Consider the following 12,248-nt stretch of genomic DNA (forward strand, 5'->3'; position numbering starts at 1 on the left):
GCATTGATATCAAGGAAACAAAGCTGTGAATGTGGATATTGAATAACAGCCCTGGCCAGTGTGGCTCAGCAGATTGAGTGCCCACCTGTGAACCATAAGATCGCCAGTTCAATTACCAGTCAGGGCACATGCCTGGGTTGTGCGACAGGTCCCCAGTTGGGCGACTGATTGATGTTTCTCTTTCACATCAGTAGTCTTTCTCCCTCCCTTCCCCTCTCTCTGAAAATAAACAAATAAAATCTTTTAAAAACAGAATTATAAAAGATATGTGTCAAAGAGCCAAGAGGAAAATCTTCAATGAATCAGGAAATGCTGAACTTATAGAGCAGCAGATGCCTGTAAAAAGAAGGGTAATGATTTATACTTTGATGAAATGAGAATTGACTTTTACAAGGAGGGGCAACAAGGAATGAAAAGGATACCAATTTCTATTTCAAGCACAGCTGAAACAGACATGACAAGAAAAACAGCCACCACTTGAAAAAGACTGTAGAGGAAGCAATGTCCTCAGGGAAAAGATATATTCCATCATTTAAGCTTTTAAGGGAGTTATCCCCATATTACAGGCTTAAAAGCCAAATTTCAGAGATGTTAAGTCAATTGTCCAACACATCTAAGAAAGTAAATCTGCTGTAGGCCTTGAGATTAAATGTGTCCTCTTACCCTAAAAATCCATATTCCATTTCTATGTAGTATATATCCTGTGAATTCTGTATTATAGATAATATAGAAAAACAGGAGAATAGTTAAAAATACATTACACATACCCAGGTTTTACGAGTCCACATTCTTTTCATCATGCCACTTGGTCTTCAAATTCCCTTTGCATATTCACTCAATGTAGTAATTAGAAATGAACATTATGAAGAATGTAGCAAAACGTAAAAGTTACTTTTTGCCCACTACCACGTAAAATAAAAAGAATTTTTAAAAGACAAAGTATTTAATAAAAACAAATATCTACAAAACATAACATAAAATAAATCATAATTAAAATGATGTTTATGTGAGAGGGGTTATAGTAGAAGGATTATATAGTAAATCTTAATTTAATTCTGTGATTTCCTATGAGATTTTGTCACTTAAGTTTTTTAAGTTCTGGACATTTTTAAAAAGTCCTGGTTGATGAAATATAATGTACATACATTGTAAAAGCTTCTTTTTATATATGTACAGGTAAATGAGTTTTGACAAATATACATAGATGAGTAACTACTAATGTAACTGAATGCAGGTCCAGCAATCTGAGAAGATGGGGGGCTCTTGTCTCAAAGTCCACCATAACATCTCAGTGCAGGCAGAGGTTTTTATAAGGAGGGAGAGGGGAAGCAGAAAAAGAGATCAAAGGAGGGGTTTGAAAAGTTTTCAGCATGCAGACCAGCACAGTCCATTCCGATAAGTACCTTGAAATTGGTCAAACAATGATCTGATGTGTATCATTTGGGTTTTACAATTGAAGGTCAGCAATTCTCCCAGAACTGGGATGACTGAAGGTTGGCATCTGTATCTTTTGAACTTGGTTCCTAATATTCTTTTACAAACAAGCTGTTTGTCTACAAGCTACATATTAGTCAGAGTCAGCATTTACAAAAATAATATCAAAAGAATGGTGGGGTGGGTTACAATTCCCCACTATCACAATTCCCCACTGTCAGTTTTTTCTCCATTTCCGTGGAACTTAGAGGGTTGTAGCCAAAACATTTAAGAAAACTAGAAAAATAGAGGATTCAGTTCTAGTTTATAGATGAAAAGTAAAACTTTATAGACAATTTACTGAACCAGAATCTAATTTCCATAATTGTGTATAATTGATTTTATTGAAATACAAATTTTCCTCTAAAATCACCCTTATTTTTATTAAAGAGTCAAATGCAGACCAATTCATTTACTATATTAAGTCCAGTTTCCCTTTGGCCTGATTCTTTGCATAAATACAACAGCAATAGCTATTGATTATATAGCTGTTCTTAAAACTGCTTTACTGGAATATTATAAGGATTTTCAGATTGAACTTTAATTAGCCTCTTGGGGCAAAACAGCCAAGGCATACAGTTGCCATCAGGCTTTGCCTGCAATACCTATAATTCATCAAGTTCTCAAGGTCCACAAAATGTCTTGAGATTCTTCCTGTACCATCTTGCAGGAAAGCAACATTTGCTCCTTACCTGGAAAGGCTGTCATGAACCATAAGAATAAGTAAGGTACCAGGCCATTTATTCAAGGGGATTTTATCAGATTTAAGGTCAATCTTCATTCCTTAAAGCCTTTTGCTGACATCAGAGACTTAGACATATCTCTCTCAAACATGACAGTTCAAAGTTTTGGTTAATAAAACCACAATTGGAAACTGGCTTCAAGTGTCCTGTTATGAAGAAATTTAGATTTCTATGGGTTCATGTAAATAAACATATTGTCATGAAAATAATAATACTCGCTCATTAAGGGTTTTTAAATTCTGGAAGGATTAAGTAGTGAGAAAAATATAAATGCTTCAATATTGTCATAACTTACCAAATTGTTCTAAGAAAACAAACAAGTTTTTAAAAAATCAGCAATATATTGAAGTCATAAGAATAATAATTAGCCCTGGCTGGTGTGACTCAGTGGATTGAGTGCCAGCCTGCAAACCAAAGAGTTGCTGGTTTGATTCCGAGTCAGGGCACATGACTGGGTTGTGGACCAGGTTCCCAGTAGGGGGTGTGTGAGAGGCAACCACACACTGATGTTTCCCTCTTTTTCTCTCTCTTCCCCTCTCTCTAGAAATAAATAAATAAAATCTTTAAAAAAAATTTTTTTTCAGTCCTCACCTGAAAACATTTTTTTCATTGCTTTTAGAGAGAGAGGAAGGAAGAGAGAGAAAGATAGATGTGTAACAGAAAAATCAGTTTGTTGCCTACCATTTGTGACCAGGGATCAAACCTGCGCCCAGGTATGTACCCTGACCAGGGATCAGCCTGTGATCCTTTGGTTATGGGACAATGCTCCAACCAACTGAGCTATGCCAGCCAGGGCTGAAGCCATCTCTTGATGAAAAAGATGAACATTCTCTCAAAGTATCAGAGAATGTAAAAGCTGGTATAGAATTGGTGAGAAAGCCTAGAATAAGAAGGAAATCTGTCAAGGTAATTTAGGCATTTGAGACCACTTTTTTTCCTGAGGGTAATTTGCCAGTTCCTTAAGGTAAAAGCCCAAGAAGCTAATAGTTGGAACACAGAACCTGCCGAAGGTGGGGTGGGATGATTTTGATTTAAAACAAAACAAAAAACCTGGCCCCAGCTGGTGTGGCTCAGTGGATTGAGTGCTGGCCTGTGAACCAAATGGTCGCTGGTTTGATTCCCAGCCAGGGCACACGCCTGGGTTGCAGGCCAGGTCCCCAGTAGGGGGTGTGTGAGAGGCAACCACACATTGATGTTTCTCTCTCTCTCTTTCTCTCTCCCTTCCCCTCTCTCTAAGAAATAAATAAAGTCTTTTTAAAAAATACCTGGGTTTTGTGTGTGGGACTCCAAAGTTCTGCCCCCCAGGAAGAAGGGTGAATGGAAAGTAGATCTAAGCTGGCAGGTTTAAGCCCAGGCCCAAGTCAGCTCAATCCCCTGTCCTGTATTGCTCATAAACCTGGCAAAAAATGAATAAAAACCTCTATAGAAATCCTAAGCATCAAATTATTCTTTTAAAATCTTCAACTTTTTATTTTGAAATAATTATGGATTCACACAAAGTTGCAAAGTTGGTTTCTTCACCCAATTCCCATCAATGGTTATTTTGTCTATAATTATAGTACAATGACAAAGGCAGGAAATTACATTGATGCAATGAGTATAGGTAATTGTATGTTATATTATTACATGTGTAGATTTGTGTAACTCTGTTGAATATCACATTATCACAGATTTGTGTGTTTGCCGCCACAATCAAGACAGAGAACTATTCTGGAGTGGGTGGGCTGGGTGGAGAAATGCAAAGGGGAAAGAACTGGGACAACTGTAGTGTAATAGAATGACAATAAAAAAGGACACAGAACTATTCCATTACTGCAGACCTCCCTCTTTGTACCTCTCTATAGTCACACCCTTTGCCCCTCCCTCAATGATCTCCCACGCCTACGAACCCCTAATCTGTTTTCCGTCTCCTTATAATTTCGTCATTTTGAGAATGTTATACAATTGGAATCATACAGTAGGTTGGCTTTTTTTCACTCAGAATAAAGATCTCAGGATGTGTCCAAGCTGCTGCTTGCACCAGAGCCCATTCCCTTTTATTGCTGAGTGGTTTCCATGGTATGGAGGTTCCAGAGTTTGTTTAGCTATTTACCTGCCAACCTAAAAGAACTGTTGGGCTGTGTCCAGTTCTTTTTTTTCTCTTTGTTATTTTGAATAAAACTTCTATTAACATTCACATACAGGTTTTTCTCTATGTTTGTCTGTGCATCTAAGTTTTCAGTTCTCTGGGGTAAATGTCCAGGAACGAAGTGGTTGGGGAGTATGGTAAGTATGTGTAGTTTTTTAAGGAACCACCAGACCACTTTCCCAATAAGAATGTGTGGGAGTTCCAGTTTCTCTGCATCCTAGCCAGCTTTTGACATTGTCACTATTTTTTTTCCTTTAAAATAGGATGTTCTGTTATGACAAAAGCTCCTGCGCGAAGGAGCACTATTACTAATGTGTGGGTGGGAGTGACACTCTGGAGTATAAGATAATGCAGGGAGGACAGGAGCAGATGGCAGCCATCTGAGGGACAGATGAGCCACAGCCAGGGGCCCGGTACATGGATGTGCAGAGGGAATGGGTGTGCCTGGGTGGGCACAAAGCCCAGAGCATGCAGGGTCCATGCCCAGAGGTTCATGGGAATGTGACCAACAGGCTACGGCTGCACAATCAGCAAAAGACTGTGCATTCCAGGCTTGTGGCTGGTGCAGCGCATGACCAGCTGTCCTCATATGACTGACTGTGCAGCTACTACAAACAGCAGGAGACCCCCTTGCTCCTGCAGTCGCCCTCCAGCACCCTTTGCCGAGAAAGCTTGATGTTGTGTTTACTGCAAAGAAGAAATGCTCAAAGGAATTTCTTTCATTATCACAGAGTACGTATTGAAGGGTGTATTTGGAGCTGAAAGGCAATTAACTGGTAACTTAACACTGACCTTAGATTTAACTTCAATCATTGTCACTCCTGAAGTCCCAGTTATCGGTCAGTACTTCAGTAAACATTGGGTTACACTGGAAGACATACCGGATAGGGTTTAGCTAGCCAAGGGCTGGCCCATACAGCATGGTAGGCAGAGACACAAGAAGGCCATCCAGTGAGAGGACAACTGGCTCGCCTATTGGGTCATTTGCATAATTACTCATGCAAGGCGCTACACTGTAACAACCACCCAGGGACAGGCCAAGCCCACTGCCTTCCATCTCCTCTGTACTAGTCAGAATAGCCTAGGCATGATAGTAACAAATAAACTGCCAAAAATCTCATTAGTGTCACACAATAAATGTTTATTTCTTACTAAAAAAGTCCAACACAGGTCAGATAGCTGCTTTCCATTAATCCACTCTAGAACAAACAGCTTCCAAGGTCACCGTGACAGGAAGGAGAAGCCTAGAGGACTTCAGGTGTTTGTAAGGTAGGGGCCTGGAAGTAGCTTATATCACTTTTGCTCACACCTCATTGGTTGGAACTCAATCGCATGTACCCGCTCTTAACTGCAAGGATTTCTGGGAAATGTAGTCTTTCCACTTTCCCAGGAAATGGAACTAGAGTGATGAACACACAGAACTGTGTCTGTCACACCCCTAAATTATCACTTCTACGGAGCTTCTCTCCTGTGAAGAGAAGCAAATAGGTCTGAAAACCTGAATATAGACTAATATTCTTACCACACTAATAGCATAGTATTCATTCCTGAGCACTACTTTAAATGTTCTTTATAGAGAGTATCTTTCTAGTGGGGGTGCTCTGAAAGAGAAGACTAAAAAACAACAAGTCAAGATTTTGATTGGACTGAAGTCCTTACTGTACTCATCTCAATTAGAATTTCCTTCCTGGGCACATCTGTTAATAGAAATTTGACCTCTAATTATTGCCATTGTTACAACCCACCCATTTACCAAGAATCACTTATATTAAGGCGGGGGGTGGAAATTAGGGATATCTGTAATAGTGTCAACAATAAAAAAAAAAAAAAGAATCACTTACTTTGCCACTGCAGCATCCAACAATGGATGAAAGCTCCTGAGAAGTCCTTGAGATCCACGGAGGTTTCCTGGAATGTCCTTCAGAACCACCTGTGCTGGTGCTATAGGCAGACATCACCCGTGGCAGCCCCTGTCCATTGCTCCCCCAGCCCTCCAAGGGCTGAGTAAGCCTCTGTCATCAGGAATACATAATGTGGCTTCTGTTTTTCTGTCCTCTAGTGCAGTCTTGGATGAGTAAGAAGGTCTGAGCTATAACTAAAACCTGTGCCATGCTCCTGCCATGTGTTTTGCTCCTCACTTGCATGCACTCTCAGATGAGCGAGAAGATGGGAGTCACGACCGAAGCCCCTACCGCATTCTTTACACTTACAGGCCCTCTCTCCTGTGTGGACTCTGAGATGAACATGAAGATCTGAATTCTGACTGAAGTCCTTACCACACTGATCACAGGTATATGGTTTCTCTCTGTTACGATCTCTTTGATGGAGGTGAAAATACGAGCTGTAACTGAAGCCCTTACCACACACTTTGCATTGATAGTTTTTCTCTTGTGTGAACTCTCTGGTGAGTGTGAAGAATGGAACTGTATGCAAATGCCTTTCTGCTCACATTGCATTTGTAGGGTTTCTCCCCAGTGTGAACTCTCTCCGGTGGGTGTGAAGGTGTGTGCTTTGGCTGAAGCTCTTTCTACACTCACCATTACCTCTATACGGCTCCTCCCCTGTGAGCACCCTCGGGGGACTTGAAGAAGGGAACTTGAACCAAAGCATTTGCCACACCCACTTCATTTGTAGGGTTTCTCTCCAGTGTGAACTCTCTGGTAGACAAGAAGATTGGAGCTGTGATCAAAGCCCCTCCCACACCCTTCACACTTACAGGACTTTTCCCCTGTGTGAATTCCCTGATGAATACAAGCAAGTAACCTGAACACAAACCCCGTCCCACACACATCGCATTTGTAGGGCATCTCCCTGGGAGGGCTCCATGATGGTTGTGGGGAGAGGAGCTACGCCGGAAGCCCTCGCCACGTTCCCGACATTCACAGGGCTTGTGTCCGGAGGGGGTCTTTCTGATGTTCGGAAGGGTTAGGGCTCTGTTTGCAGCCCTCAGCCCACTCCTGACATTCATAACTTCTCTCACCTGAGGGGGTTTTATAATGAACAATAAGATCTGAGTTCTGACTAAAGTCCTTCTCCCATGGGTCACATTTATAGGATTTTTCTGCAACATGAGCACTGTGACAGATGTGGCGATTTGCATCATCTGTGATGCCCATTCCATAGTTATTACATTTGCCTGGTTTGGGTACTGCACGAACCACGTTAAATTGTTTGACTGTTGATTTCATAACCAAGTTCTTCCCATGGTTGGTGTATCTACCAATTCCTCTCCTTTATGTTCTTGGGGATCATCACAGTCATGTGAAGTTTGACTGAAGCTGTCACCACACTGAGCACATCCACGCAGTTTCTCCTCTGTATGACTCTCATACATTTTCCCTGAGAATTCTGGGACTCGACCACTATGTGGGCTCTACTCCAAGACTCTGGGGTCGGGATCTCTGTCAGGACTTTCCAAGCTACGCCATCCTGATTTTCTAAATTAATAGCATCAATTACATAGTTTTCATTTTCAGAACTCTGAAGAGACAATCCTGCCCGCCCTTCAGAGAGGGAAACATGTCCTTCTAAACACGGCAGACAGCCACCTTGAAGATTCATGGCATACTCCTGACTCCCAGTTAATTCACTGATCCTTTGTTTCCAAACCTGCCAACCATTGAGCACTTCCTGGGAGAGGCAACTCAACACTTTTTCCTGAAGATTCGCAATGTTGTTTTTAATCCTGTCTCCTATGAGGAAAAAGAGAATTTGACTAAGCAGACAAGTAAATCATCTATCCAGAGGCTTTTTTTTTTCATGGCTTTTGAAAGAGAGAGAGACATCGATGTGATAGAGGAACATTGATTGGTTGCCTCCATCCATACCGGGAATCATAAGCACCTGGACCGCAACCTAGGTATGTACCCTGATGGGGAACTGAACTCACGACCCTCCTGTTACAGGATGATACTCCAACCAACTGAGCCAGCCAAGGCTATCCAGAAGTTTTGAGAAAACTGGCTTCCATTCATATGTGAAACAATAAGAACCACAGTGATTCTATCTGTGAGCTTCCAATTAAAAATCAGGTATTGCAGGGAAATCAAAAGAAATCTTGGGGAAAATTTATAAAGGGAGAAATTCACCTTTCTGCTGTAAGACTTGTCAATAAAAAGCCTTTAATTATTTTTTTATAAAAGGTCTGGGAAAGGCTCCCATATGACGAGTGCTGGACAAGGTGAGAGACACAAAGGATCTCAAGGACCTTTTACGTGCTGTACAAGGTTACAGGAACAGACAACTTACTAGATACCTGATCCTGGTTTGGTTCTTTTAACACCAATTTGTCCAAAACACTGGTGTTTCTCCAGAAGCACCCAAGGGACCCGGGCCCTTGGTAGTGTGTGCACGTTATCAGGCTCACCAAGGAGAAGCAGAAGGAAAGAAGGAGAGCCTCGCATGGGAGGAGGTGCAGGTAGGCATGGGAGGCCCACAGGCCCGGCGGGTGGGGTGCAGGGTGGAGGGCAGCTCCCTCAGCAACATCTCCCAGGTCCACTGGCTCACACTTATCTGTTAAAACTCATGAACCCCAGGGTTCTCATCGTTGTTTACATCTCTTAGGAGTTTTCTTTCCAGTGGCCAAAACTTCCCTTTGAGCTCAACGGGCACGTTTTATCCGGTTGAAGTTGATCCTTTGAGGAAACAGAACCAGTAGTTCGAATTTCAGTCACAGGGGGTCGCTGTCCTCACCCACTGAGACCAGGTTGGGGAAGTTCTCGAGCATCACGCGGTCTCGGCAGGATTATCTGGGCCTTATCCAGCAGCCCCAGCTCCTCCTCAATGAAGACCACGGCCACGTCCTTGAAGGTCACGGTTTCCTAAAACATGAAGCACACGCCACATCATCTATTATCCATATAAATGACCGCAGGAAGAAGAGCAAAGTTGAAAGCTGTGCCAGTCAGTATGCTTTTGTCCTCGTGCTCCAAACCTTCATTTCTAAACCTGCTGTTGTAGTGCTGGAGCTGGGGTGCTGCAAGTCACACTTTCCCGGTAACAACTGGCTTTGCGATAGGCTTGGCCGCAGGGTGGGGGCGTTAGAGGGATCTGCAAGGCTAGGGCAGGAAACAGAGCTGGTGCCAGCGAGCCAGGAAAACCAATAGCCTAGAGCCCACGTGGCACAAACACTGTAGTGGTGAGGGGTTAGGGGTAGAGGCTCACTCAGCTTCCTCCCTTTCTCACTTCTTGGCCTCAGCCTAGAGTCTGGGAAAACAAAACACCCATTTCGCTACCACCCTTGCAGCTAGGTGTCCCTTGTAGGGATACTGTGCAGAAACTGCTATAGGATTCAGGTACAAGGACAGTCCAAAAATATTAATAAACCAAATTTATAAGCCAATAGACATGAATGCAAAAATTTTAAAATCTTTTCCTTAGTACAGAAGACCATTTATGAAGTATTGTTGTAACAGCTTGAACCTGAAACAAATCATCTAGTGCTTCCACTTACAGGAAATATTATGGAAAGGAATTCAGTGAATGACGCCAAGAAAGAAGCGCCTTTGAGATAATCATGGAAATTTGACAGTTGTTTGGGTATTCAATGATACGAAAGAATATGGACAATTTCATTAGTTCATTTTTTTAAGTCCTCACCCAAGGATATGTTTATTGATTTGAGAGGGAAAGGAGCTGGGGCGGGGGGGGAAGAGAGACATCGATGTGAGAGAGAAACATCAATTGGTTGCCTCCTGTACATGTCCCGACCAGGATCGAAACCACAACCTAGGTATGTGCTCTGACTGGGAACTGAGCGTGCAACCTTTTGCTTTATGGGATGATGCTCCAATCAACTGAGTCACCCAGCCAGGGCAGTTCATTCTGTTTTTAGTAATACATACTGGACTATATGGGAGCATGTGATAAATTAGATTGTCATTTAGAAATATTCTCTCATGCTCCTTAATTTCACAGAAGGGCCAGAGTGAATTTCCACACCCCTTGACTTTGGGTTTGGCCACAGGACTGGTTCCAGTAGCAAGCACAGGCCCTCAGGGGTCTTGCATGTTGCTGCCCGCTCTGGTGCCCCTCTGCCTGCACTGGAAGACCACACCAGAGCTAACCAACACGAAACCGCTACCGCAAGCAGAGTGCTACCTGTGGCGCTGCTGGGGGCCAGGCTGTAATAACTGAGGAAACTATGCCAGGAGGCTGGAGGAACGGTGACCTGGGGGATGGGGCTAGAAAACGCTCTGTAAAAGTGTTGCTGGCAGTAACTTAGGAGATGGAAGGCACACCTAACGAATTTGTGGACTTGGGCAACATGGTTTCCAGGCAGAAGGATGAAAACGTGAGCTTGTTTATTTTACCTGCATACAGTGAGGAACTATAATAAAGTGATAAGCTCAGAGAAAACAATACAGTATAAAATAGCATGCTATATGCATTATTCTTTTTTTTAAGATTTTATTTTTTTAGAGAGGGGTAAGGAAGGGAGAAAGAGGGGGAGAGAAACATCAATGTGTGGTTGACTCTCAAGCACCCGCCTACTGGACCTGGCCCACAACCCAGGCCTGTGCCCAGACCGGGAATCAAACTGGCAACCTCTTGATTTGCACACTGGCGCTCAACCCACTGAGCCACACCTGCCAGGGCACTATGTACATTATTTTGAAAATCCTTCCCAAATGCTTCAGAAAAGAAAAGTAAAAAAGAGACCAAAAAATGTTAATTGTTGAAATTGCATAATGGGTATTATATGCAGAGAGTCACAGTGCTATGCATCTTTTTCCTTTTTGTGTATTTTCATAATGAAATTTTTTTTCATAATTTAATAAAATCCTTGCTCCACCCTGTGATGATGTTTTTGATGTACCAACTTGGCTAAGCTATAGGCCTGTTACTGAATCAAACAAAAATCTAGGTGTTCCTGGGAAGGCATTTTGTAGGCGTGATAAAAGTCTATCATCAGTTGAGTTTAAGGAAGGGCACTCTAGATAATCTGGGTGAGCCTGCTCCAGTCAGTCGAAAGGCATGAATAATAAAACTAAGGCCCCCTGGGAGATAGGGAACGCGCGCGGGTAGACAGCCGCTTCACAGGGTCCAGGAGTTCCCGCCTGTCCTCCTTCGTAATGGGCTGCGCTATGAACTTCCAACCTGTGTAGCCCACACAATCACGTCAGCCAGTTCCCTTATAATAAATCTCTTAAGATCTTTCTCCTACTGGTTCTGTTTCGCTGGCTCAATGCTCACTGGTACATATCCATTCCAATCTTGCTCGTAGACCAGGGCTACTCAGAGAATGGTCGTGTCATGCTGACCATGTGTCCAAATGCTGTGGCAACACCAAACTGCTATAAAAATTTCTGTACTATCTTACTCTTGGGTTCTCTCTTATCTCTCATGGACCAGGGACAAGCTTCTCTCTCATGGACCAGGGACAAGCAGTTCATGGAGTGGCAGTGGCATACAGACTGTACTTGGAGTAGCACTGAGTTAGACATCGTGACAACTGGACATCTGAGCCTGTTTCTTCGTTTCTACAGAAGGACGAATACCACCTACCTTACACAGCTGTTACAAGCCAAGGTAAAGTGCCTAACGCAAGTTGTCCCTCAGGCACTGCTGGCCTCCTTTCAGAAAAGAGAGGTCTCCAGGGCCTCAGACTGGGCATGGTATTCCAGAGGAAGAAAGGAAACATTAACCCACCTGCAACTTAATCATACCATCCTCCTCTTGGAAGGGCCAGATCCCGAGACAGCAGAACGGCAGAGAGGAATAATGCATGAGGCCGAGGGTTCAACAAGCTGTGAATGAATGCTTGTTCCTTCTTATCTGTACAGTTCTCCTCACATGTTTTTCTCTCCTAATATACTTTTTCCTCCCTCGTCAGTCTTTTTTAAAAATTTATTTTATCTTATTTTTTGATTTAGAGAGAGGAGAAGGGAGGGAGAAAGAGAGGG

The 12,248-nt window shown here is 42.8% G+C and overlaps 1 protein-coding gene across 1 annotated transcript; it reads right to left on the reverse strand.

Annotated features, from left to right (window-relative positions):
• Nucleotides 1–6,399: 6,399 nt before the first annotated feature.
• Nucleotides 6,400–12,009, reverse strand: ZNF285 (zinc finger protein 285). Its single transcript, XM_054588385.1, is given in 11 exon segments — nucleotides 6,400–6,733; nucleotides 6,735–6,832; nucleotides 6,835–6,920; nucleotides 6,923–7,162; nucleotides 7,165–7,267; nucleotides 7,269–7,567; nucleotides 7,570–7,675; nucleotides 7,678–8,036; nucleotides 9,037–9,073; nucleotides 9,075–9,164; nucleotides 11,995–12,009. Coding segments are annotated over 11 exon segments (1,767 nt in total).
• Between the last annotated feature and the right edge of the window lie 239 nt (nucleotides 12,010–12,248).

Source organism: Pteronotus mesoamericanus, unplaced genomic scaffold, assembly GCF_021234165.1.
Source record: "Pteronotus mesoamericanus isolate MK-2021 breed Mesoamerican mustached bat unplaced genomic scaffold, CSHL_Meso_final scaffold_137, whole genome shotgun sequence".
Taxonomy (NCBI): domain Eukaryota; kingdom Metazoa; phylum Chordata; class Mammalia; order Chiroptera; family Mormoopidae; genus Pteronotus; species Pteronotus mesoamericanus.